The sequence below is a fragment of the Pempheris klunzingeri genome, chromosome 20 (assembly GCF_042242105.1).
Source record: "Pempheris klunzingeri isolate RE-2024b chromosome 20, fPemKlu1.hap1, whole genome shotgun sequence".
Classification (NCBI taxonomy): domain Eukaryota; kingdom Metazoa; phylum Chordata; class Actinopteri; order Acropomatiformes; family Pempheridae; genus Pempheris; species Pempheris klunzingeri.
This window is the reverse complement of record NC_092031.1, coordinates 6,100,942-6,128,176: the sequence shown is the minus strand read 5'-3', so window position 1 is coordinate 6,128,176 and position 27,235 is coordinate 6,100,942. Positions and strand designations below refer to the sequence as shown.

At 42.8% G+C, this 27,235-nt stretch overlaps 4 protein-coding genes across 4 annotated transcripts; 2 read left to right on the top strand and 2 right to left on the bottom strand.

The window, feature by feature from the left end:
- Positions 1 to 448: 448 nt before the first annotated feature.
- lrrc59 (leucine rich repeat containing 59) lies at positions 449 to 4,938 on the top strand. The gene is made up of 8 exons (XM_070851864.1): positions 449 to 574; positions 714 to 823; positions 993 to 1,052; positions 1,727 to 1,885; positions 2,586 to 2,690; positions 2,772 to 2,844; positions 3,383 to 3,577; positions 4,379 to 4,938. The coding sequence occupies exons 2-8, from the start codon at positions 722 to 724 to the stop codon at positions 4,660 to 4,662; spliced, it is 978 nt and encodes a 325-aa protein (XP_070707965.1). The 5' UTR covers positions 449 to 574; positions 714 to 721; the 3' UTR covers positions 4,663 to 4,938.
- Positions 4,939 to 9,360: 4,422 nt separating this feature from the next.
- nat9 (N-acetyltransferase 9) lies at positions 9,361 to 12,715 on the bottom strand. Its single transcript, XM_070852017.1, has 6 exons — positions 12,551 to 12,715; positions 11,532 to 11,641; positions 11,284 to 11,424; positions 11,109 to 11,168; positions 10,402 to 10,496; positions 9,361 to 10,300 (listed from the first exon to the last, which is right to left on the bottom strand). The coding sequence occupies exons 1-6, from the start codon at positions 12,625 to 12,627 to the stop codon at positions 10,151 to 10,153; spliced, it is 633 nt and encodes a 210-aa protein (XP_070708118.1). The 5' UTR covers positions 12,628 to 12,715; the 3' UTR covers positions 9,361 to 10,150.
- Positions 12,716 to 13,445: 730 nt separating this feature from the next.
- Positions 13,446 to 16,781, bottom strand: syt15 (synaptotagmin XV). The gene is made up of 7 exons (XM_070852375.1): positions 16,642 to 16,781; positions 16,151 to 16,290; positions 15,459 to 15,751; positions 14,869 to 15,036; positions 14,680 to 14,788; positions 14,425 to 14,607; positions 13,446 to 13,598 (listed from the first exon to the last, which is right to left on the bottom strand). The coding sequence occupies exons 1-7, from the start codon at positions 16,764 to 16,766 to the stop codon at positions 13,459 to 13,461; spliced, it is 1,158 nt and encodes a 385-aa protein (XP_070708476.1). The 5' UTR covers positions 16,767 to 16,781; the 3' UTR covers positions 13,446 to 13,458.
- A 7,672-nt stretch (positions 16,782 to 24,453) lies between these two features.
- On the top strand, positions 24,454 to 27,074 carry LOC139220354 (elastase-1). The gene is made up of 6 exons (XM_070852434.1): positions 24,454 to 24,589; positions 24,709 to 24,818; positions 25,219 to 25,313; positions 25,415 to 25,695; positions 26,639 to 26,802; positions 26,895 to 27,074. Exons 1-6 carry the CDS (start codon positions 24,454 to 24,456, stop codon positions 27,072 to 27,074), a joined length of 966 nt encoding a protein of 321 aa, XP_070708535.1.
- The last annotated feature ends 161 nt before the right edge of the window (positions 27,075 to 27,235 follow it).

Genomic DNA, 27,235 nt, shown 5'->3' with positions numbered 1-27,235 from the left:
GATCACAGAGATCATGCTTTCAGACTGTCTCTCCTAGAAGACGTCCATGGCGTTACCCTCGATTGTACAAATACAAAGGAAAGAAAGTCTTAAGAAGTCAAGTTGGTTTTATGTATACATCCCAATAGCATAAATCACAGGGCTTTATAGATACCCTCTATCATTAGACCCCTGGTTCAGATAAGGAAAACTCTTTAAAATGGAAGAGGAGGAGAACAGAGGAGGGATCTCTCTTCCAGGATGGACATACATGCGATACAGTGGTATTGCTACCTGGTTAGTTTTCAGCACTGAGCTTGAAGATGTAAGTCCTTATTTCCCAGTAGTTCTAGTTTGTAGTGTGTGTTTTGTCCTCCGGGGCTGCAGGTGGCGCTGCTCGCTCCGACGCTTCAACGCTGTGGGTCAATCAGTGACGTGGATTTTCATTGAGGCAGTCAGTGCTGCCAAATTCACAGACTCACCAGCACCTCACAGCCTTTCCAGCAACTTCACCCACATTTAGAAGTTGGACCACTCGTTTCCTCTCCTTCGTTTGCCAAACCTGAGCGCAGCCTCGTCTCAGCTCTCACTTCAGGTGAGCGGAAGTCATGTAAAACAGCAACGTTACAGTGTGTCTGCTAGTCTGAAGTGTATCTGTAGTACAAACTCTGGGGGGAAATGGCTCAAAATTCCCTCTCGTGTGTGTTTATTCTTCACTTTAACTGTTCCCACAGACTCCAGAATGAGTAAAAACAGCAAAGTGTTGAACCTGAAGGATAAAATCAGTGGTAATGAGGTGGACCTGAGCCTGTGTAACCTCACTGAGGTGCCAGTCAGAGAGCTGGTGAGTTACTCATAATGCCTCTCCCTCAGTTTGAGTGTGAAAATACTGTAAAATTAAACATTCACTGCATTGATGTAACTTTAACCGTAAGGCTGCCATGCCGTGGTTGCATGTTTCTTGGTTAAAATGCTAATTAAGTGTATGAGCCATGCTGTGCTTTCTCCCACAGGCTCTATTCACCAAAGCAACTGTTGTTGACTTGTCCTGCAACAACATCACCTCCCTTCCTGTAAGTCCAAACACAGTCATGGTGCACTAAAACACGCCTTTCTACTTGTTAAATCTCTATTTTCTCAGCCTGTTTTTTGGTTTGCGACCCCTGAAAATGAAGCAGTGTGTACTTATGATCCCTCATCACATGTTGTGGTCAAACATAGTGATATCACCTTCTCTGACTGTCTCATATTAGGAGTCTTTAGAGGCCTGAAGTGGTAAATGTGTCCCTTTTTTCATTGTTTTGTATCCACTGACCCCACTGTCTTAAACAGACATAATACTTAGGAGGTAAGGCTTCGTATTGTGGATGTTAAAAGGGTGAGTTACATTAAATATCTAGCCTCCTACGTGTATAACATTAAGTGAAAGGGGTTTAGCCCAAATGTAGTCGGGGTTAATGTGAATCTAAGGTTATTTTGTCTTTTGATCCGTCCTTCGTAGCGCTTCCTGAGCTTTCTCACTGTTTTCCCCCGTTAAAGGAATATTTTGTTACATTTTCTTAACCTGAATCAGTGAGAAAAGACTCTCCAAGGAGGAACATCCTGTATTTACATGGGTCTTAACCCTCTTTAAAGCTGCCTGTCACTTAGCCTGCTAACATCAAACTTAACATGTAGATTTACCAACACCAACAAAAGCAGGAACTTAAAGGCTTATGTTAGTTGTTCTTTGGTTTCTGTCATGTAGCCTGAGTTCTGCAACCTGACCCACCTGGTGAAGGTGGATCTGAGCAAAAACCAGCTGACGTCTCTGCCAGATGACGTGGGGAACCTGACCAGCCTTCAACATCTGGACCTGTACAACAACAAGCTGACTGTCCTGCCTGTCAGCTTCTCTCAGCTCAGGGTGGGCGCCAGACACAAACACTGTTCGATCATGTTACATTTGTACACTTGTTGTTAATGACAGACTGTTAACTGTTCATTTGTTTGCCGAGCTTGGCTAATTTTAACAGTCTGAGCTTCATATTCAGCATACAGACATGACGGCGTAATCAATCTAAACAACGTATTCCTTTGATGGTGAATTCTTTCTGATATATTTAGACTAGTGCTGACTGTCACTAGCTGCGTTTACATGGACTCTAATAGTCCACTCATAATCGGAATAAAAATACCACATGTAACCACCTCAATTAGAAGAGCCTGATCAGAAGTAATTTATAGTCGGGTTGAGCGGCGTGCTGTAAACCTTTTGATCTGTTCAGTAGGAAAATATTAGTGCCCGACAACCACCCAACTTATTCCAGTCTTTTCTCTGTGGTTGGAATAAATGTATTCTTGCAGAAGCATATGTTTTCCCCACATGGGGGTCACAGCGGCGTCTTCTTCCTCTTCTGTGATATTTCCAGCAGATTAGACGCTTCACAGCAGTCGGAGCCACTTTGCACGTCAAAAAAGTTATATTCTGATTAAATGTTTTTATCATTGTATTTGGCATTCATGTAACAGTTGAGTTAGAATCTTTTATCAGATTGATATTAATCTTATTGAAGAAATATTGTCTGTAACTGCAGCTATTTTACGCAGTGTGTGTTTGTTCTCAGAGTCTGAAGTGGTTGGATCTGAAGGATAACCCGCTGGAGGCCAACCTGGCCAAGGCAGCAGGAGACTGTCTGGATGAGAAGCAGTGCAAACAATGTGCCATCAAGGTGAGACAGAGAGAAAAGTGTTTGAGAAGTGATCAACAAAGCAGTAGACGGTATCTAAAACTAAAGATCATTTTCTTCCAGGTCCTGCAGCATATGAAAGCTATCCAGGATGATGTTGATCGAGCACGAGAGAAACGCCTTTTGAAGGAAAAAGGTGAGTATCAGAGCTTTATCTGAGCTTCAAAATAGCACCAATATGTATCTCATTGTAGAAAACTGTCTCTAACTAGTGCAATTCACTAGTTTTGGAAGAAGTACTCAGACGTACCAATACATCAGTGTGAAAGTAAAAGTCCTCCATTAAAAATCCTAGAAATAACATCAGTAAAATTAACTTAAAGTATCAAAAGTAAAAGTACGTCTTGTATAGAAAAGTGGCCCCATGACTGATAAATTATTACATATGACATTATGAGACATTATGAGTCCAGTTGCTCTCAACGCAGGAATCTGGCCTCTAAACAGGTCGTGAGGTGAATAATAGTGTAGAAAAAATTGTTTGTTGACTGCACTTTTCTAGCCTCAAAGGAGTTTCATCTGCTGAGGTTTAGAGGATAAAGTGTGTTTAATTTGAGAGAAGGCCGGAAACAAGCCTCCTGAAATGCAGTTATGTTAATGTCCTGTTATGAACCAATGTGATGGTGAAATGACTGCATCTCTTCTAAACATGTTTTTCTTCATCCCTCCATCAGAGCTGGAGAAGAAGAGGGAGGCGAAGCAGAGGGAGCGGGAGGCCAGAGAGAAGGAAGCCCGTAAACGGGAGAAGGCGGAGGAGAAGGAGAGGAGGAGGAAAGAGTACAATGCTCAAATGGCCGCTGCAGCTGCACGGGAACAACAGAAGAAGAAGAACGAGGAGAAGAAGAAGAAGAACAACGGACAGGCAGCAGGTGGGACTAAAGATCTGTATAATGCACCTCTCTCATTGAAATCTACAATTCACAAAGTCATGAGAATATTTTTTTATTCTAAGAACGAACACACTGGGAGGCCATCAGATTTCTCCGGTATACGGAGCTTTATTCACTAGTTGTTTATGGGAATATCAGTCACATGAGTAGTTAAAGGACTATATATAAAGGAACCAGAAACGATCTCAAGCACCGCCCTTTTGAAGACAGAAAAACACAACGTTTAGTGAATGGAGCATGGTTTATCAGAGATCTTGATGGATTTGCGTTGTACAAACATCAGTTTAGAAAACACAAATTTCTCATTACAAGAAAAACGTGGTTTTACAAAGACTTTTCCGCGACATGGATTTGCCTTTTGGTAAGAGACAACTTCTTGTAGTATTTCCAACACAACATGTACTAGACTTTCTAAAATCTAATTTATATGAGGCAGAAAGTTCTTCTTTACACCAGTTTGATATTAGCCGTAAGAATTAAGGGCATAATGCTGCCAGTTGAGTAACTTCATCAGTAGTTTAGGATGATTCAGCTTTTTGGATGATTTTCCTTTGAGAAAGCTGTTGGCTTCAAGTTGTTTGTGTGTTATTAAAAAAAACCTAAGACTTGTTTGACCACAGTGAACATGTAAATATTTGAAGCATTAGTGATACTTTTGTTATTTCTTGCATCCCAGGAGCTGTCTTCTGTAATTAATTAGTGTTGGTGATTCTTAGGTAGTGTGCTGTTTGTTTTTAATGGTTTAAAAACAAATTAATGTCACCATTCTCTTCACCTCAGCAGATAAAAAGGTCGCTGTGGAATCTGCGCCTAAACCTCGACGCTCCCTCGTTGGCCTGTTGTTCAAGCTCCTCCTCCTGCTGCTTCTGGGATTGGCCGGAGTTGCCGCGGCCTGCCGGCTGACTGATCTGCAGAAGGAAGCCATGTGCCTGCCGGTCAACGTCGCCGTGGACAACGGCCTATCCTGGGCCAAAGAGCAGGAGGGCGTGGTCAGGCAGCTGGTGCAAAATCTGTCGTCCGCAGCGAAGGAGTTTCTTGAATCCACACAAGCGTCTAAGAACTAAACTATCATCTGCCTCCATCAACTTCCAGAGGTCCAGAGGGTTTCCACTCCTACCTGTGAATCCTGGGATTTTTTTTTTTATATATGCTGAATTCATGAATCTCATTAAGATGGGCAACCCTGCATCCCCTCGCCCTGTTTGAGGTGCTGGGAGGTGAAGAGTCTGTACAGATAGACAAAGGGGGATGGACAGATGTGTTCAAATCATCTTAAATTCCTATGGAATTGTTGTCGCTCTTGTACCCTCTTTGTACTAAAGCCTGTTTTTTTTTTTGTTTTTTTTTTAAAGAAAAAAAAAACTAAACTCATCGTCTTAAATGTCTCCCTGCCGACCATGTTTTGCACTTTGACAGTTGTTTCGGTGCATTTCACGGAGCGTGGGTTGTGTTTGAGAGATGTTCAGTGAAATGTCAGGTGGCCCTGTCTGTGCTGCACTGGAGTGTCGAGTCACACGTTAACTGCCTGTCAGAGTCATGCATCGGCCAGCGTTAGATGTGCCAGTCTGAGCATGTGCAGTGAAGGCTGTGTGAATGTAGAGCTCACTCGTCTGTGACCTCCTCTATCTTTATAGTCTTACATCAGTCGAACCAGCTAAATCTCACAGCTAAAACACCCTCTGGCATGCAAAGCAGAGCCCAACTGATACATGAGTGGATTTTTATCTTATCACCGCTATAAATAACAGTATCGGGCGCATATATCTGCCACTAAATAAAAGGAAATTGCAGTAAAGAAAAGCCAAAGATATGTTTGAGGCAATTTAGAAACAGTACATCACTGTAATGACTTATTACTTTTCTGTTGGAATCAATTCACTAATCATTTCAGGTGTAGCAATGTTAAAAACAACAAAAAAAAGAATATTGGCCGATAAATAATCATATTTTATTTAAACTCTCACACATTGATATCTGTATTGGCTTTAATAATCTGGTATCAGTCAGGCTCTAATGTACTCTCTTCCCGGTGCACAAACTGCGTAAAAGGACCATAACAATTTTGCTAACAATTTTGCATGCAGCAGCCCTTTTGCTAATAATCTTTTCTATATCAGACATCCATATTACATATTACCTACCTACCTACACTAATTGGTTTCTATTCATTTCAGGGCAGACTCACGAAACTTGATAAAATCCATCTGCAGTTTGCATCAATAAGTGAAATTACTATAATGGAATGATGCAATTATTAAACAAAATGGCATAAAATAATAGATTTTTAACACAAATATCTTGCTGTTCACTGTGATGGATGGATTATACATCTGAAATATTTATTAACACTGCAAATTTATTTTTAATACTGCACAGACAAAATGGAAACCAGTGGCTGCATGGAAGGTAGAAAAAAATACAAAAACACACCAGAAAAATTTGCCAAGAGGTTCGCAGTAGTATAAGCAGTACGTGGGATATCGCTTGTAAAAACAGTGGTATGGTCCTTTTTATATGGAGTGTGGTGGGTACAATATTTAACTTCACTGTAGCTCCGACTCTCTAAATCACCTGGTGAATAATACTGAACCACTGGTCTAAAATCTGATTCCTTTTGTCTTGAAATCCTGGCAGATTATTTTACTGTTCTATCGATTTAACTGGTGACTTTTGAGATGCAACCGAATTTTATTTGTTGGGCATTTTCATGCAAAAAGCTGCCTTTGGTGCTGTGTTTCCTGTACAGCTTTGTCCGTGCTCAAACCTCGTCAGCGTTAATAAATGGCTATGCACTGCACGAAATAATGAGCATCGTGTCTTTGTAACAGAGGAACAATTCTGGTGAACACAATTTACCTACTGAAAAATTGTCTTGATGAGAGTCAAGACTTGGAAACCAAAATGGATGAACTGGCAGTGATTAAAATGAATACTAAAGTTTTGCACATTTTATTTAATTTAATACTATGTGTTTCATTATTAAATCATTTTTTTCTTCAAACAGAAGAAGGACTTTGTCGAACAACACAATGTAGCCAAAATATTACTTAAATCAGGAAATATTTGATGAAAGAAAAGGGAAATAAAACTGAGAATATGATCAATTATTCAATGTTAACTTTTGGTACTTGACAATTTTCAATATTTGACGGAGACACAGTTTGGTCGGTTCCCAAACAAATTGAAGTTTGACGACCTAATGAGGAGGAGCTATTACATGCAGAACATTTCTACACAGATAAGAGGCTCGACACACTTACAGGACAAGTTAAATATTTCACAAACATTTAATGGCATTCTTACTATACGTTACATGAAAAGATTAATACCGCTCTTATGTCTGTATACCCAATATGAAGCTAATGCCGGCCACTGGTTAGCTTAGCTCGATGGATAATATCCATTTCCTGATTATCACTATAACTTCATGTTTGACTTCCGTGGTCAATACCTCAAACACTGATGTGAATGAGCTCATATGACCACTAATTTGACTCAGAGAGCAGTCTGTGAAAGCCAGCGACCACAGTCACCATTAGCCTGATGAAACCGTCCTCTGATACATATGTATAATTCCACTGAAGCTGGGAAACTGAAACAGAGGGATGTTAAAGTGATGACAAACAACTACAGAGAAATATTAAAGCCTCCTTGCTGGCTCAGTGAAATCTGGGTAACCGCAACAAAGAAAGTCATAAACAAATTAGCAGGAAATTGTTGTGGTGAAGAGGGAGCTGATTTACCAGTCGATCTACGTTCCGACACTCTCCTACGGTCATGAGCTCTGGGTACTGACCGAAAGAATGAGATCGCGGATACAAGCGGCTGAAATGAGTTTCCTCCGTAGGGTGTCTGGGCTCAGCCTTAGAGATAGGGTGAAGAGCTCGGACATCCGAGAGGGGCTCGGAGTAGAGCAGCTGCTTCTTCACATCGAAAGGAGCCAGTTGAGGTAGTTTGGGCATCTGCTCAGGATGCCTCCTGGGGGCCTCCCCCAGAGGTTTTCCGGGCATGTCCCTCCGGGAGGAGACCCCGGGGCAGACCCAGAACCTGCTGGAGGGATTACATCTCTCGGCTGGCCTGGGAACGCCTTGGGATCCCCCAGGGGGAGCTGGAAAACGTTGCTCAGGAGAAGGGCGTCTGGAGTGCCCTGCTTGACCTGTTGCCACCGTGACCCGACCTCAGATAAGTGGAAGATAATGGATGGATGTTGTGAAAGCTGATTCATGCTTCCCTGAAGTGATGAAAAGCACCAGTTGAAGTACTGGACAAATTAATTTGTGACCAGCTGATGGCACCAGATGGAAAGTCACTAGACCACTGAAGTTATTACAATTCAACCTTTTGGGGAGCATGAATGTTTGTACTAAATTTCGTGGCAATAAAGTATTTCTATCTATCTTTAAATGTCGACCACACGGTGATGCTGGAGGAGATCACTAAAGTCACTGGGGCTCATCGCCTGGACGCTGTGGACGTCTGTATGAAATCTCACGATCGATTCAATCCATCCAGTGGAGCCACATCGTAAGCATGACTGAAAATCATAAATACTGTGCAAATCACTGCACTATTAAAGCCGCATTTTGTGTTTGGTGTCATTGGGCAAAAGTCCATTATATGCTTTCAGCATAATATGATTTAAGTGGTCTGAAAGAGAACTAGACCTCTGCACCTCCTCTAGGCTCCGTCGCTGAGACGTTGGCCAATCACAGATCCTCAGACAGCGTTCCTATTGGCTGGTCTACGCAGATACGTATGCACGTCCCTTTAAATGTCGGTGAAAAACTGAAGCAAGAAATGCAGAAAAATTACAAAAAGTTGCTATTCCAACAACTGCAAAGCTGTCAAAAGAAGAAAGACGGACTTATCAAACAGTCTAAAAGAGAGGCTGATCAACGCAATAAATTGATATTAGCAAAGCGCTTCAGAGACGGGGAGAACTTTGCGATGAAGCTGCTAACTTAATTTCCTGCAATATCTAAATGTGTTGCGGTGACCTGGCTAATTCCAGTTCATGTTTATGTAGCTAACTAAGTTGCAAATCACAGCACATCATCTCAGTGGTCCACATGTTTGCAAAGAAAACAGGATGGTACCTCTCACAGAACTGCTGCTGCGACAGGATCGGGATCACAGTCATGCTCAGGATTTCCCGTGAATAGAAAGTGCTGCATGTGTCTGTAGCTCATCTGGTAGGAGGAGCTTTGGACAGAGAGGAGAGAGCTGCAGCATGAGAGCTGTGTTTTACAAATTGTGGCTCATCTCTTGCCTTTTTGGAGAACTACCCACCACAGCTTTAATGCACTGATGCAACATTCAGTGTCCTTGAGACCTCATACTTAATAAACAATGTTGTATTTCGATCAATAAAAACAACACTGTCCTTCACTGCCTCATCTTTGATTTATGTTAAAAAAAAAACATAGAGAGGAGGTTTTGTGGTCTTGTGTTTTGTCCCCTCTAATGCTGACAACAATAAGAAAGACATTAAATAAGGCTCCCACAGTTGACCACCAGCTTTCCGGTTTTGAACGACAAAATTATGAGAAACGCAGCAGACTAATGTGGCAATTAGGAGGAACATGAGACAAATATGTTACTTGTAATGTACAAGATGTGTGTAATCACTCTGATTAGGCCTCAGTCTTCATCATCTGTGCACCAGAAAATGGAAATGCCTCTTTTGTTTCCTATTTGGTGTCAATTTCTACACTGTGCACAAAATTATTTAATCGTGATTAAAGCCAAATAGAATTAACCACTTCCAATAGAAACCACTAGATATATATGGGAAAAAAAGGCTTTTGTTCAACTTTAAAACTGTCAGAGGAGAAAAAAAACAATTTTATGGAATCATGTGGACTTTTAATGTGGTAGTGTGAAAGAGGAAATGGAAGAAAGCAGATTGAAACCACTCTAGTATCTCCACATTAAACTTGAAGCTACAGCTAGCAGCTGTTTAGCTTAGCGTAGACTGAAAACAGAAGCCTGGCTCAACTAAGCTAAGCAAATTGCCTGCTGACTATAGCTTCATTTAAAATAACTGCATTTCCCATAATATCAAACTATTCCTTTAAAGGGCTTGTTATCTGAAGTGAGTTCATTCATCTCATGTTGACAGTAAAATCTGAGTGACATGTTTAGCACGTTCACATACAAGCGTAATGTTCAGGTGTCCACAGACTTTTGGCCACACAGCACAGCTAGTAACTCCAGCTATCAGATTAATATATTAAGGTGAAAAGTACTATATTTATTCCTGCAATGTAGTGTAGTGGTGGAAATGTAGAATATATCCCCAAATTAAAATACTTGCATAAAGAGCTTAAATCTGTAATTGCGTAAATGCACTCAGTGACTTCCCATCTGTGCAGGGATACAATGAACAAGTACATAAAGGTGAATAGGGGGACTGTGCTGCTCGTGTGTGAAGTCTGAACCACACACCAGTTTTCAGCTTGATGTCTCAGCTGTCTGTCATCTGTGTGCAGAACGATCCCCTCCACAGCTGGCAGTCTTTAAGGAAGTGTGAATGCAGTTCAGCACAACACTTCACTGTGAAACCTGTTCCTGTCTGTTGCTGCAGGCCTGTCTGTAGTCTCTCTCCTCCATGTTGGCCGTGTCGTCCAGCAGGCTCCTCCGAACGGCCTCGTCCACCGTCATCTGCAGGGTCACCTCTTTGAACACCTGACACACCGACACCTGCAACAGACGCGAGGATGATGCTTGGATTCACTTAGGAACCTCTCATATTTTGGGGCCTGCCAGGCATCTCACACAACGAGGTTACGTGACCTGTTTACCTCCTGGAAGTGGATGTTCTTGAACATGGCGATGCTGACCTGGTTGTCCAACCCAATTTTCGCTTGAAACTTTTTGACCCCGAGTTTGGTGACTCCTGTTGGAAGATAAACACACTGATCACAGCCATTCACAAACTACTATTCACAAACTATAACCAGAGTTATGTGAAACATGCGTACGGTTTTATGAACTACTGGGTGTTGCAGCAGCAGCAGCTCTCTGCCACTGTGTGATTCAGCATTCAAACTTGTTGGTATTTCTATTAATGTTAAACTTCCAGATTTCTGCAGCTGACACTCTGCAAACTGAATGCACTTAATTTGTCTCACTGTCTCAAGTCTTTAAAATGTGCTTTGTTTTGCTGATGACAGAAAATAAAAATAATGGTAGCCTGTTAGCTCTGCATTTATTTGGTCTCTTTTATAGTCTTTATGTTTTATATACTGTGTGCATAAAAGAAAGTTATGACTTATTAAACGTGTATCTCTTCAAAATAGCTAGTTTATCTATTAAAGGTAAGACAAGGTGATGCAGAAATGGCAGTGTAAATAGTAATGAATGTTCATTTTTGCACAAATTTGCTCTTTTCACGGTTTACAGTTAAGGCAGACAACAAGCAGAACACAAGACCTACTTACTATTCAAGAACACCCCAATGCCAGAAATGTTCCAGTTTTAGGCAGTGCCTTTAACTTAATCTGCTCACCGTAGCACATCATCATGCGTGTCACCTCTTTCCCGATGCCCTTGCCTCTGTGACTGGGCTCTATTAAAAACAAGAAACTACTTAAGTATTATGGAATGAAAAAAGCAACAACTGCAGGAAAATAATGCCAAAATAAGAGAATTTTTGAATAAGATATTAACGTGTTGGTTGTCACCTGCTATCATGATCTCCAGCTCAGCCAAAGATGGGTCTGTGGGGTCCGTCAGGAAGATGTTCACATCTCCCACCATGCACTGCTCCTCCTCTACACTGGTGTCCGCCCACCGCTGCTTGTCCAAGATGATGAACGTGCACTCTGGAAAATGGATTACTGAATTGAGAAACTACTGAATGAGCAATGAGCCTTTGTAAAGGCTGACATGTTGTTTCCTGTGTGGACACTGCAGGTAGATGACCCCTTACTGTCATCATCTTCCCTCCAGCTCCTCTGCATGTCGTACTCCTGTTCCAGGGTCAGCGGCTCTGAGGCGGTCAGCTGCTGCAGCTCAGGAGACTTCATCCACTCATGATACCTGAAACAGGTGGATAAAAGACAGGGAAAGGACCAAGGGTCTGATTTGACCATTAGAGAGAAACACAAAGGAAAAGATTTTTTCAGATGATTATGACACCATGACAAACTGGCACGGATTAAATATCCAATGCTAAATTCTTTTAACTCCTCTAGAGGAACAATAGAAAGCATCCGGACTGGAAATATCACAAATTGTTAGGACTTGTTATGGCAAGTGTTCGGCACAGGACAAGAAACTTCTGCAACGGGTGATTAAAACAACCCAGGACATCATTGGTACCATCTACTGAGCGTCAGTGATATAAGTGAGGAATATAAAATCCATCCCAAGCCCAGACTTGCTCAACCTGCTGCCATGTGGAAAGTGTCCCGACTCACGGCCAGACTACAGAACAGCTTCTTTCCTCAGGCTGTTAGACTGATAGTGAAAATCATCCTCTGCTCTCCACCATCAAATATACATATTGTTTTCTAGTAGCAGAAATGGGGACTTTAAACAAAACCTTTTTGTGCAACCCTTTATTGTAACATAGCAAATAGCTCCTGTATCTTGTATAAGCAGCCTAAAAAAGACACTTTGTGATAGTATTTATTTTTTAAAAAGGGTGATTTCATAGTTAAAACATATAAAGTAGTTAAAATGAACCCCACTGATACCAGCTTCAGCATTAAAGTGATGCACACATTCATGCATCAACAATTATGATCCAATAATTTTGAATTTGGGCCAGTCTGCTGTAAAATTTATTTATAGTGTATTTCTACACTGTGGTACTGAGTTATGATCCATGTTTGCTATAAACACACACTAAAAAGGAGAATAAAAGAGGCAGAATGAGGCTAAATGAATTATTAAAGATACCAGCAGTGATGCCCTCACGTGTTTAACAGCACCTGTTAGTTTTACCTGGGCACGTGCTCTGCATTGTACGGAACCAAAACGACTTTGTGTCCCTCCAGCAAAGTGTTCTCATTTATCTTCATGGTGCCAAACCCGCAATTAAACCACCACTTTGACAGATGATAACTTTAATACAGCTTCACGTTTACGCCCATGGTGTCCACTCCTCGTTCACTTCCTGGTTCACTCGCGGTGCTTCAAACTGCGCCTGCGCACAGCGACATGAAGGAGGAAGGAGGAAGTCGCCACCTGCTGGACAACATCAGGAAGTACTGAGGAGCTGGTGGATATCAGGCAAACTTCTTTAATGAAATTCAGCTTTAGGTGTAGATATAGACACATATATCTTAAAAAATAAAGCAAAATAAAAATATTCTTCAAAAAATTATTGTTCAACTTACGACCATATGCTTATTTGGTCGTAAGCTTTGGTCGTAAACTTAAGCATTAGCTATTTATTTTTATCTTTTACATGCAATCTGATGTTTCTGTGTCTTGTTTTTATTGTGTTTTATGTCCCTGTGAAGCACTTTGAATTGCCTTGTGTCTGAATGGTGCTATATAAATACATTCGACCTGCCTTGTGAAATTGTAGATGTATTTTTCTCCTGTCTGGCTTTTTACCATTTGCATAAATATATCCTAGATAATCCCCCTTTACACTTTACTCCACCTACATTCCCAGTAAACCTTTTATTCCTATTTAGCATGATCCTGTGAAATTGTTTCAGTGGTGTAAAATCTAAATTGTCTTCTAATTTTAAGATGCAAAATACTTCACTTTTAGTACTTTCTTTAATGTCAAATCTTCATATATATATATATATATATATATATATATATATATATATATATATATATATATATATATATATATATATATATATATATATAATTGGAGTGTGATTTGGGTGTCAGGTGGGCCTGCCCAGGCTGTGCCACAGTTTGACCGGCTCCTGTGGCGTGTTGACCATGTCCATCCAGTGCTGCAGCTGCAGGCCTCTGGCGTACATGAAGGGACCCAACACCAGCACTCCCAGCAGGGCCGGAGGCTCTGGGAGCAAAATAAAGACGGAGCAGAGCCGAGGTGAACATACAGCTGACCTATGATAATTTGTAAAATCATTACAACATCACAACCACTGTTACTTTGGCTTTGCCACCATCTATTTATGAGATTACAAGTGATTTTAGAATTATCATATACATCTGAGGCTTATATTATGAATATAAGTCCAAAATCAACCCACTAAAGACAAAAAAAATCATGTCAGTCAGCCCCTTGATATCACATAAAGAGGACAACAGATAAAACATGGAGGAAACCAAACTAGCACATAAAGCACTGTGTCACTCTGCCCTCACTCTTAGTAGAGCCAAAAAGCTGAAAATATTGTGGCTAAAAACAGATTTTAAAACCACCACAAATGTGTACTTTGTGCAATACTTTCTAAAATTATGTCTATATAGATTTCCAAAATGAATTTATGAGGCTAACAACAGACATTTAAAGATACAGTACAAAAGAGTCTAAAAGAAGAAAATATTGATATTTTATTTTGATGGAAATGTTTTACATCTAATGCTACCAGTGTAATTTTAACAAATATACTGTAGGATTTGACCTTTTCAGTGCACCTGCCTCTTATTAGGATCTGACCTAACATGTCTTTGAAGGAGCTCCATGACTCCATGATTAGTTATCAGATGTCAGGTGATTACAGAGAAAAAGTTACGTAGTATAATTAAAGAAAGAAGGACAGAAGAAGAAAGAAAAGTCAGAGCCATCAAAGAAGTCAAAATAAAAGTGGGGTTTGTTAATTTTACACTGGAATTAAAACTGAAATAAGACAACGTGCACATCAGGTTGCCCCTCTCACCTGAGCGGGCGTCGTTTGGCTGCTGCAGCTCAAACCTCAGACAGGCCTCGTCCAGGTGCTGCGAGCGGAGTTTAAAGGTCATCCTGTGGTTGAAATAGGGGTTGTTGTCCACTTCCACCACGCAGCTGCGTTTGATCTTCACCAGCTGAGTGTGTATCTGTAAGCTGACCTGGACACACACACCTGGGAAACACACAGATGCTGTATAACCGGTACCTGTAAGGTTCCCCCAGTGACTGATCAGACCTGACGTACCTGCGCCTGTGAGCAGCTGCAGGCCTCGAGCCCTCAGAACCACCACAGAGAGGCGCTGCAGAGCCGGACTGTAGCTGAGAGAAATCTGCACATCACCCAGCTCTGAACACTGACACACACGGCACAATGACAGTGAGCGTTTGTGACACATACAGACCTGTGTGTGTGTGTGTGTTTTTCTGTGTGTACCTGGGTGTCGTCCTCCGTCTCCAGGTCCCTCCAGAGCACCCTGCCGGCCTGACCGAGCTCCCCCTCCAGAGGGAAGAGCACCCTGCCCACCGCGTGGCGTTTGCGGCCTTGCTCTACACTCAGCACACACACGCTCAGGGTGCTCTGAGGCACACACACTCCCGACACCTGAGGAGGAAACACACAGGAAGTGTGTGAGAGCAGATGCAAATCACCAGTGGTCGAATGTAACTAAGTACATTTATTAAGTACAAATTTGAGGTACTTTACATGAGCCTTTTCTGTTCATGCCACTTTATACGTTTACTCCACTGCAGTTCAGAGGGAAATATTTTACTTTTTTACTCTACTATTTTTAGATTATAGATTATAAAATATGTTTTGTTGTATTATGCCTACGTAGTTCTATCTAAGTAACATTTCCAGTGCAGGACTTGAGTATTTTTACTGTGTGGTATTATAAAACATCTGAATACTTCTTCCAGTACTGCACATCAAGCATCCACACGTCATCTGTTGTTTGTACTTTTGTCTCTAAGGTTGCATCAGCTCAGCACATTCAAAACTTCTGGAAACTTTCGTGTCTTCACCTGGAAAACCAAGCAGTCGTTGAACTCCGGGTCGGGCCCCGTGCCCCGGGCCTTGGCCTGGCGGGGCCTCCTGTCATCAGGGAGAAGCCTGAGCTCCACCAGCGTGACGTTGCCGTGGAAACGGGGAGGGAGGTTGCCGAGGCGGAGCAAGGAGACCATGAGCTGCTCGCTGCTGTGTCGATACTCCACAGAGAAGCAGAGACGGGTGGCCATGCCGGGTGGAGGGGCCACCACCTCGTTCAGAGGAGGACCGGAGTAGAGACCAGCCAGCACCGTCCCCACCGGGTACCATCCTGATGGAGACAGGGTGTAGGTGTGTGTGTGTGTGGGGAAGTTTGGCTCAGATTGAAGTATCTCCACGTCTATTGGATGTGTTGCCATGACATTTTTTACAGACATTCATGGTCACCAGAGGATTAATCCTACTGATGATGGTGATCCTCTGACTTTTCCTTTAGCGCCACCAGCACGTAAAAGTCTGTGCTTCAGAGTTTTTTCTGTATTGGGTGGTATATGGTCAAGGTCACAGCGAGAATGAAATGTAACAACTCCACAGTAATAAGCAGTTCACTTTTCTCCATAGGTTTAGTATTGTACTTTAATTTAGGTTCCACATGGCTGAATTTCACTTTAAAAAGACAAGGACAATAACCATGTAGACGTGCTGTTGAATAAAGATAATATTGACCTACTGCTTACTGACAGTGACCCACGATGGGCCAGTATGTCCCTCCGGGCCTCCGTCTTCATTTCCTCCTCCTCCTTGTTTTTCATGTCACCTTGGTTTTGTGTCATGAAGCGAGGAGGCAATGTGAAAGGGATCTCATTCGGCCTTTCACACACAGAGAGAAAAAAAACATCAACAACAAAGTGATTTAAACTTAATTGTGATAACTTAAGTAAAATCAAGACTTCACATCCCATAAACCCCATAAAAGTAAACGATGCTGTTCTTTAGTGACAAATTTGCACTTTTATTAGATGGATTTTTACTTTTTTTTATTGCTTTAGTGCTGTTTTTGTTTAAAATCAGATGCTAGTTTTATATTTGTGTGCCTTAAATAAATTCAGCATTTTTCTCATATAAAGTGAGAAAACACTCAATAACAGTGAGAGAAAAGCACTATGTAGGACTATGCGCATGTCTTGTTCGATTTGCTGTTGTCTTGTTCATGGTACTAACGTGGCCCAGGATGCCTGAGACACCAGGATCACCGGAGCAGAGCACGCTGGTACTGCAGGCACAGTAGAGAGCAGCTCCTCGTATTGACTCTGACCCTTCGTCTTCCTCCTCAGACAGCACACCATCAGACCCAGCAGCAGCAGCAACACGAGCCCCACAGACAGACCTACAGCCAGCAGCAACACCTGGTCTGAACAAACAAACGCGTTAACAAGGAACATAAGAACAAACATAGATTGCAGACATTGGGTCTAATCTACCTGCCTACCTGCCATTTAACAGAAGGGAACTCTCCTCGTCTTTTCCTGCTATCGACTCTCACTCACACTGGCTGTCTGAAGCAGTGGTGTGTGAAGTGTGTACTGAGAGTGCGACACAGATGGCTGATTCTCACCATTTCATGCTGTTATCTGGCTTTTTGGTTGGCGACTACGCTCATTCCCTTTAAAGGACCATACCACTGATTTAGGATGTTTTAGCCCATTAACAAAGTCATATGTCGTGTGTTTTGGATTGTTGTATTTTGACCTTCAGGGCAGAGTCTCTACTGAGTGCGTCAACTTTATGAAACTGCAATACAAAAATCACTGGAATACTCCTTTAAGATATAAAAATCAGGTAGCAGACTCTTATAACTTGCTGGAGTTTTGTAATTTGGCTGTTTTCAAAATAAAATAAAGTCAAATAAAATGTGTACTTGTGAGTCATCATCTCGCATATGACACCTCATATATGTGCAGAATATACTGTAACCCCTTCAAATCAAGCTAAAGCAGGTCCTGGTGTGGCCCTGTCTTCTAACGGTGTCCCAAGTTTATTATTTTAATTAATACTGTTTAAATCAATTTACCAAAAAAAACAAATTTACACAAAGCAAACTTGGGGGCACATGTACTGGTGTCTGGCCTTTGGGCGTCATGTCGTCTGCTGTGTGGTCTGTTGTTACAAACTTTGAGGCAGCTGTATACGTACACGGGCCACACAGGGAGAGGGATGGGGGATGGTGACCACAGGACTGACAGCTGTTTAAGCCATCAAGTCTGCAGTTACATAAACATAAACAAATCATAATGACAGGCAAAATGTTTTCAAATCAAGCTGCATTTATAGGTGCAGTATCACCAGTAGCATGAATGCATGAATAATCTGAGACTCTAATGCATAAAGTCAGTAAATACATGATTCATATGTGAGGAAAAATACTGATAAAGTACTGTAAGGTCTTGTCTTTTCACTTTATTTCATTTAAAGCCAAGCTAGCAGGCACGGCTCTAACAGTGGCAATGTAAACCCCACTACTTTGCTCTAATCTGAAATATCTGTAATATCTGACTATTTGAAGGATTGATGTCTTCCACTGGGTAGAGTGTAATAATTTTGGTGATCTCAAGACTTTGGATCCAGCCTCATCAGCTCAAAATGTCAATATGACCAAATACATGCAAAACTAATGACATTCCCACCAATCTAATGGACTCTAATAAACTAATTATCTTATGCATCTAATCGCCCTCACAAACAATGTGCATGTAGATAACTAAATAATATACATGTAATGTGGCTGCCCTGGCAGCTGATGTGATCTTAACTCTCAAATCAAAATGCTAATTAGCCGCTCATCTGCCCACCGTCGTTTCACTCACACACACATGCATACACACTTTGTTCAGAGATTGGACGCGAGCTAATGAGATGACTGAGCTAATCCTCAGAGCTAAAGGTAGAGTAATGGCTCTCTCTCTCTCCCTCTAACACACACACACACACACGCAAACATCAGACAACACACACAATGAGAAATCCTCATATTCACTTTGATGACAAATGAGAGAAGAGACAGAGGGGAAGATCAAGCCGAGGAAAAATCACAGCAGAGAAAAACTGAGGGTGTGTTTGAGGCAGTGACAGCAGCTGAAAAAGACTTTCTGAAGAAGTGAGGGAGGAAGAGTAGAAGGAATGAGGGGAGGAGGGAGGGACATTTAGCACCACCTGTTCTGTGGTGGGACGGAGGGCAAAACAGGACACAAGGTGTGAACTTTAAGGTAAGAGGTTATTTTTCTCTTTTGTCTTTTTATCTTACATCATAATGTATTTTTGTTCACACAGGCAGTCATGTATGTGGCCTAACTGGATGTTTATTCTTCCAGTAGAGAAGAATAGACACCCAGTTAAAAGGTACTCTGAATATCTGGAGGCCAACTGTGGTCAGACACTAATAAATCCAGATTTGACAGTTTGGCACTTAGTTTTATCATAAAAATATCTTTGTGTGTTTGTACTACCACGATCAGGCAGAGCAGCATTGATTCATTTTTTTTTTCTAAGTGAGGGAATGAAGAACTGGTGTAATCCCCTTTTTAAAAGAATTAACTCACAAGAATAAAATCAGGCACAAAATGTGCACTGGCTCTGATGGAAGTTTAGAAATAAAAGTTCATTTTGATTTCTTATAACCTCTACCGTCCATTCTCACCGTTTCTCCTTTTCTAGGGAAAAGAGTTTGCTTCCTTTTCTTCTTCTTCTATCAGTCGAAGGCCAAATGCTCTCTTAAACTGTCTCAATCAATCTAAATTTTGTCTCAATAATCAAATAATCTGGATTGTGTAATCCCATTAGGCTAATCTGGGAGTGCCTATGGGTGTGTGGGCGTGTGTGTGCGTGCACTGACTGGGTTGAGGGCTTGTTTTAGAGTCAGAAAGACAGAAAACAAATTAAACAAATCATTTTTTTGAAGACTGATACCAGTCTGTACTTGTATCTGTAGCTTGAGCCACCAGCCAGTTAGCTCATTTTACCATAAAGACTAAAAAGAGGGGGAAACAGCTAGTCTGGCTCTGTGCAAAGGTAACAAAATCCACCTAACCCTCTTTAAAGCTCACATATCAACATGTTATACGTTATATGTTTGTTTAATCTGTTCACAAACTGAAGAGTAATAAAACTATGAGGGACTATTTCTTGGCTGGGACTTTCTGGAGTATTCAGGATTTTCTTTGGGTTTTTTTCAGCCACCGCAGGTAGCTGTTTTCAGGAATATAGCTTTTAAAACATTTTGTCCTCTATCTGCCCTGGAAAGGAAAACAAAGCAAGAGACTAGCTGGCGAACCTGTGTGTAGTATTTAGCAGCTGAAGAGCGAGCCAGGCATTTCCCAAAGAGGCCAAAGCAGAGTTAAAAGGAGAGAATATTGGACTTACATTCACCATGTGGCAAGAAAAAAAGACTCCAAATGATTTATAATGTTGCTGGGTGTGTAATTTAGCAAATTTGGCATAGCAGCTTAAAAGGTGATAATAAGTCAATATTGTGTTCACACCTTGTTTCTGCTGCCTCCAAGTGACTAAAAAACCAGTTATTGCAGGTTTAAGGATAAAGAGCAAGCAAGCACTCAAAGACGTGTCTTTCTTCACAGTTTGGCGCTGATGTCATGGCGAGGCCTAGTCGCCCTGCGTCTGAGAGCTACCAGCCGGTCAGGTATTCAGGCAATCAGTCGGCCTCTTTCTCCAGTCAAGCTGGGATGGTGGGACTGGAGGATGAAGATGATTGCACCCCCATTTTCTCCCTCTCTAAGAGCTCCATGGATGTGGTCATGGCGCCGCCACACAAGCGTGACCCGGCTTGGACCAAAATCGACCTGAGACGCAGCTTCAGCACCAACACAGATGCTGAGCCGAACTCATCGGCTCTCCAGCAGCTGCACCCTCACACGAGGCAGCGCATCAACATGCCCAACAGCCACCAGTTGTCACTCACAGCCCAAAACTTGGACATGCAGAACCCTCCTGCCCTCGGCGAGTGCTGGGTTGCCAACGTGCAGCGCTGGAGTGGGTGTAGCGGCAGCACCCACAGCCGCAGCAGCACTCCAGATACAGTTGTATGGAAAGATGGGATCTCACGCCCCTCGAGTTTAACCCAGGAACCCCCTTTTTCTGCTGTGCCGGACTCTCCCATGTCCAAACTAACATCTTCACCAACCACACCCTCTCCCTTCATCTCCCCCCTGCAGACACCAACTCTACCACCTGAGGACCTTTTAACTTCTTCAATGCTAATGTTGAGTCAACGTCATCAGCAGAGAGACTTCCTTGTGTCCTCACCCATGACTTCTCCATTGCCGTCACCCCTGCAGGGTAAGCGTGAGATAATCCTGGAGAAAAACTTGCCTTCCTTTACATTCCCTTCTCCGATCCCATCGTCTGCTAGCTTAGCAGAAGCGTGTATGTCATCAGATCCTGAATGCCTTGCTGATGACATGATTGAGGAGCTGCACAGTCCTGGAGGCATACGGTCATCAGAGGGTGGAGGGCTGAGGAGCCCAGTTTTTTGTGACCCGATGCCTAATTTTTCAGCACAGGAACAGGAATCAGGGAGAGGAGCCTCAGTTTATCATCTTGAGCTACCACACCAGCTGGGGCAAGGCCGAAGTTGGAGGTCACCCCTGGTTCCTTCCTTCAGCGACTCGCAATTGGGTGGCTGCTGCAGGTGCAACTTGACCTCTAGAGAGGGCTTCACAAAGGCTCCAAGGTTTGGGGTGCCCAGGGAGGAGGGTACAATGACTTCACAGCTGGAGCTGGTAGACGCAGCGGTGCAGACGATCTCTCCTTCCAGCTCCTGGTGGGGCCTCAGGATGAACATATCTGCCTCCAACATGGACTCCCACTCCATCTTGGGCTCACCACCTGGATCAAGACTGAACTTGAAGTCCTCAATGGGCTCAAACTCTAATCTGGTGTCCCCGTCCTCCAGCATGTTCCCAGTCAGCAGCGGAGAGGAGGAGGAAAGACAAGGAGATGGCTGCACATGGGAGGTGAACTCTGTCTCCTCTCATGATCTGGAGACGAGGAGGTCGTGTCTGAAGATTCAGGGGGAGGACCGGGATGAGCGGGGGAGGAGGAGCAGCATGAAGCAGGTGCAGTGGGATGAGGACGGGATGACATGGGACGTTCATGGAGCATCTGTGGACCCGGAAGTGTTGAGCACAGCCATAAGGAAGCACCTGGAGCTCCAGAACAGCCCCCAACCAGCAAGACGCTCCTCAAAGAAGAAGAAAGCACCGAAGCCTCCTCTCATGTCCATCGTGGTAAAAGCCACGGCCCCAGAACTTAACCCACCTGTAATGAAAGTTGCATTGACGTGTAAGGTGGAGGGTGAGAGTGAGGGGACACCAGGGGAAGATGGAGGGGGGGAGGTGGTGAAGGAAGGAGCAGGCAAAAAGGAGGAAACAGTAGAATCTGCTCGCAGAATAAGCAGAGCAGAGGCAGATAACGCAAGAGAAGAGGATGAGGTGTACACCAGAGAGGAAGGCACCAGCCATAAGTCACCCTCACATGGGAGTGGACACGGCCGCAAGAAGGGTGTAATCAGGTCACTGAGGAGGCCTGGGTGGTGTGGAGGCTCCAAAGAGACAGATGACTAAGACGACTGGAGACTACTGGAGACGACTTTGATTAGCATATTGATTATCCATATCTGATCCGGTCTCCAGTTTGCACTAAAGAACTGATACTTAACTCTGAATGAAGATCAGAGAGACACTTTCATGTGGGTTTATCCAGACTTTCTTTTCCTCATTTCATAAAAGGGTGTAGATGCAATGTTAGAAAATGTGTTCCTGCACTCATTAGGATCCACTTTTTAGCAAGGACCAAATCCCCCCACGCAGTTTTCAAAACCCTATTTCTTTCCCTCTCACTTTGATCATTTGGTTGATTTTCTTACTATAATTTCTCTGAGCACTGTCCTCTTACTGTCCAGAGACCATAGTGCAGATCAGAGAGGATCGTTGATATTTTCATGTGAGTTCATTTGTTATCATGCGTTAATCATGCGCTTAATGTGGTGCAGTGAGCGCTATACTGACTTTTTCCCCTGGATTTTGCCTTTCAGGCTGTGTACAGCCTGCCCTTACATGTTGGTTGAAGTTGTCATGGCTGAAGTGAACACCTGCAAACAATACCTCCACCTCCTCGACATGCTTTTGGATAAAAAAGACGCATAACTAAACACACTGTAAACATGTTTAACATAAGAATAGAAGCCCAGGCAAGATCTCGACCCTTTACAGCTGACGAATGAGGGAAGTGTAGTGGAAGCAAATGTCAGTTTGTCAAATATTCACACAGATAATGGAGGTGACTTGGATGAAATATGTTAAAGGATAAAAAACGACTCTACACTCTCCCTCCTTCTCTTCCCACACTTGCTCCACTCATTCACTGTGGAAAACATACACAAAGTTGAGTTGTATGTAAACTTGGTGAACCACAGTGGTGAGGTTTGACCATTCAGGCGCTGCCATTCAGATGAGCGGGCACATTCTCTCTCATTCACCACAGAAAAAAGCTCAGCTCACTAGTGGCTTCCACTGCAGTTATTGTTGTCATATTTTCACAGATGTGTGTACAGCAGGCAGAAGAGTCTCTGTTGCTTTTCATTTATTTATTCTAATCTCACATTACATAAGGATATATCTTTTTCCATTGACCTCCTCTGGTATCAAGCCATGCAGGTAGTTTTAGCTTCATCTACTTTGGCTTTAAAGCCTCTGTCTTTAAGATTTCTTCCTCGACAGCAACAATACAGGGGAACTGAATTTAATTTACAAAATCAGTGCCTGTCACTCTAAATAAGCCAGAAAATACACTTTCAGCAGTTTTGATTGGGACTATTTTTTCTGTAGTGAGTGCTTCCGCTGACAACTGTCAACAACTGAAAACTGTAATTAAGTTCCAGCACAGATCATAAAGAATATTAAAAATAGTAATGAAATGTGTTTTTTGTCACTTGTATGACAACAGCTATAGCCTGACAGATCCTGACTGGACTTTTGAGACTGGTATTAATTTTGATGAGTAAGTTTGAAAAATGTGCTAACAATATATTGGCTAAACATAACATTTTGATACAGATACCTTAAAATATATATATATATATATATTTTTTTTTTTACTCATGTTTTTACTAACAGTCTACAGCTATGCTAGCGGCTTTGTGAGGCTTGACCTAAATGTCGAAAAAGTTGTTGAGACACCACAAACGTCAACCTCTTGGTGGCACTAAACTTTTGTGCCAAGCCATCCAATAGTTGCTAAGATATTTCTTTCTGGATTAAAGAAGTGGACCGACCAACAGACAGACAATGCGGTCCATAGAGCCATGCTGCTAGCACGGCTAAAAAATAAAATTATCAGTGCACTCTCATGAAACACATCTTTGGTTTTTCTGTGCTGCAATTTCTTATTTATCAGCCAACAGTCTGGCTGATTTATTGTCCTAACTCTAGAACTCTAAAACTTCACATTGAATTTCTGGTCTTTCCTCCTTCATTTGACTCCTCCTCCTACGAGGAGAACATCTTTAGGCAGGTAAACACGGCAGTGACGACATCTTTCCTACTGAGTCATGTTTGCACAGGATGAGCTATAGCAGAGATTTGGGGATATCAGAGATAAAGGTCATTTGCAGGTCACTATGTCACTGCTATAAGTCATGTGACATGATGTTTGTTTGTGTACAGTGCTGTATTGCCTTTGTGCTGTGTGCATGTTGGTGTACTGTGAGCATACTATATGTATGTGAAAGTGCTGATGGGACTCACCGAATTCCCCTTTTTCTCAGCGGCAGTGGAAACTCATAGCTACAGGAGAACAATCCAGCGTTCGGCCTTTGTTGTGCCACAGTTCATTGTCCCTGGAGGTGTGCTGTTGTGTGTGTGTGTGTACTGTATGTGTACCTGTGTATGCACATCTGCGTGCGCTTGCTGCCTGGTATAAATAGCGTGGGATGTGTGCCGGCCGGTGATTCTGTCGAAGAAGATGGCTGTACCTGGACCTCCTCTGCTCCTCCTTCTGTCTCTGCTGCTGCCAATGCTGTTGAGCAAGGCATCCCTGCCTGCAGCTGCATACACACTCACGCCTGGACGGCAGCAACAGCACAAGCTCCTCCACCTGGGTGAGAGCAAATACACGCAGAAACACACACTTCGGCTACAAACGTGGAGGCTCCTGTTAAAACAACACTTGTTTATTGGGACTTTATCGTGTTTTTCTGTGGTATTTTTCTCCTCTTAGACTGGCCTAAGGATTGTGGTATGGCACACTTCAAGCCCAACATGGCTGAGAGGATTGTGTCCGGGAACGAGGCCAGACCTCACTCCTGGCCCTGGCAGGTCTCTCTGCAGGTACATCTGTCCTTGCATTGATGTGGTTCAGTATTTAGGGGAGTGAGGTGTCTTACTTTTCAGCAGGGCTACACGGCAGCACCTATATATCTGAGATGAGCTAATGTCTGTCAGTATAGTGGCTTGGTTCATTCATTGGTTGGGCTTTAATCTTTAGTATTCTGTGGATATGTTGGTGGCTTAAATCTTTTTAGAATAAGTTGCTTGTGTACTCTACAGTAAATGCCATGCAGTTTCTTTTCTTAACATTCAGGGCACTGCAATATGTATAAGTGCTATTTATGGGGCAGCATGGGCAGATTTCTGTGAGAGGTGTGAGGAAAATTACAATGACCATCTCTGAGTTGGTCAGCAAAATAATCTCACACCACTGAGAAGAATGTCTGGCTGTCTCTCATAGGTTCGACCCAGGGGAAGTAAACATTACATTCATGTCTGTGGAGGAACTCTGATCCACAAGAACTGGGTCCTGACTGCAGCTCACTGCTTCCAAAAGTAAGAAACCCATCCACTGACTCACAAAAAGGAAGTTGTTAAAAAAAGAAAACTCAATGAGAACCACTAGGGCCTTTCTTTAACTATTTTTGGCTTCTCAGGGGTAAAGCAGAGGATGCTGGGAGCTGGAGGATCGTCCTGGGGAAGCACCAACTGAGACGTTCAGAGATGGCAGAGAGGATTTTCCCTGTGAAGAGAATCTACCGGCACGAGAACTTCCGCTACCCCGCTCACAGCGAGCTGGACTATGACATCGCCCTGGTGAAGGCTGCCACAGATATCGTCCCCTCAAACTTCATCCGCTACGCCTGCCTGCCGCGCAAGCAGACCGGCCTCAACCCGGGACACTACTGCTGGGTCACAGGCTGGGGGGACACCCGGGGTGAGTGCAAGAAAGGGAATATAAAAATACAAAGGAGAGGGGGGAAAGCTCTGGAGGAAGCCATTTGGTCCACTGACCAACTAATGGCAAACAAGACTGAACATTCAGTCATGACAACAGTTCTGCAGCATCCATCTGCACTCATGTGGCTCAAATACCCTCTTTGAAAGGTCTTTTCAGGTTGTGTACTTTTAAGTACTTACTCAATTATAATTAAATGAAAAAAATTCCAGCCGAGTCAAAAAACAAGTTTCCTCAAACTGGATTGGAGAATTTCAGAAGCTAAAATCGAAGAAAGAGAAAAAAAGATCAAACTTGCTCATCGAGGCTCCAGAGGAAACTTTAAATGGACGTCAGTAAATGTTAAGAGCAGGAAATAAAATGACATAAATTCAGATGGTTTGCACAGCCAAATATTTCTATTCAGTGGTGGTTAACGTTCACCATTTAATTTTCAGTTTATTTCAATATTCAAAGTATTATGGCCTTGGCTGGCAATGTTATGCAGATGTTTAGTTGGTATACAAATTTTTGAACATTTGCTGATAAACACAATGTACAGCTGAGGCTGGTGAAAATATCATAAATTTAGCAGATATTTGGTTATAAACCAAAGTATTTGACGAGTAGAAAATTTGACCTGATGATGAAAAGTCAGAGAAAATAAATACAATCTATCCCGAGGGGATTGTGAATGTCTGTGACCAAAATTCAATCCATCCAGTATTGAAGACATTTCACTCAGAATTATAAATCTTAAAATCAACTCACTGGTGGCACAAGAGGAAAAGTCAGAGGATCATCATAGTCAGTGAGATTCATCCTCTGGGGATCATGAATGTCTGTATAAAATGTCATAGCCATCTGTCCAGTAGTTGAGGATATTTCAGAAGTCAAAATGCAGTTCAAGCTGCTTGAATTCGTCTTCTTACACACATTTCAGGTGGGAAGGAGAATGTGTCTCTGGCAGAAGCCCTGAATCAAGCCCGCCTGCCCATCATTGACTTCAAGACCTGCCGGCAGAAGAAATTCTGGGGCGATCGTGTCCGAGACTCCATGATCTGTGCCGGGTTCAGGGACAAGGAGGACCCACCCGCTGCCTGCCAGGTAGGTCTGAGATTTATAGACAACAAAAGTGAGCGTGAAGTTTTGCCATGTAACGTGCCCACCTCCTAAACCCATATCTTTGCCTCTCCCAGGGTGACTCTGGTGGTCCGCTGCTGTGCCAGCTGGGGCAGGACCGCTGGGAGGTGCACGGCGTGGTGAGCTTCGGCCCTATTGGCTGCACCGTAGAAAACAAACCCAGCGTCTTCACCCGCACCGCCGCCTACATCCCCTGGATCGAGGCAACACGCATCAGGGACTTCTTCCTGCACTAAGCGAGCCACCTGACTCAACGCTGACAGCAAACATAAGCTCTGCTCTGTTTTATGTCTGATGTCTACAGACGCCTACAAACTGTTTTTTCTAAAAGTCTCATAGCCACAGCTCATCAAGTTCACAATTTCTGGAACTTACAACCAATCCAAGATGTAAATAC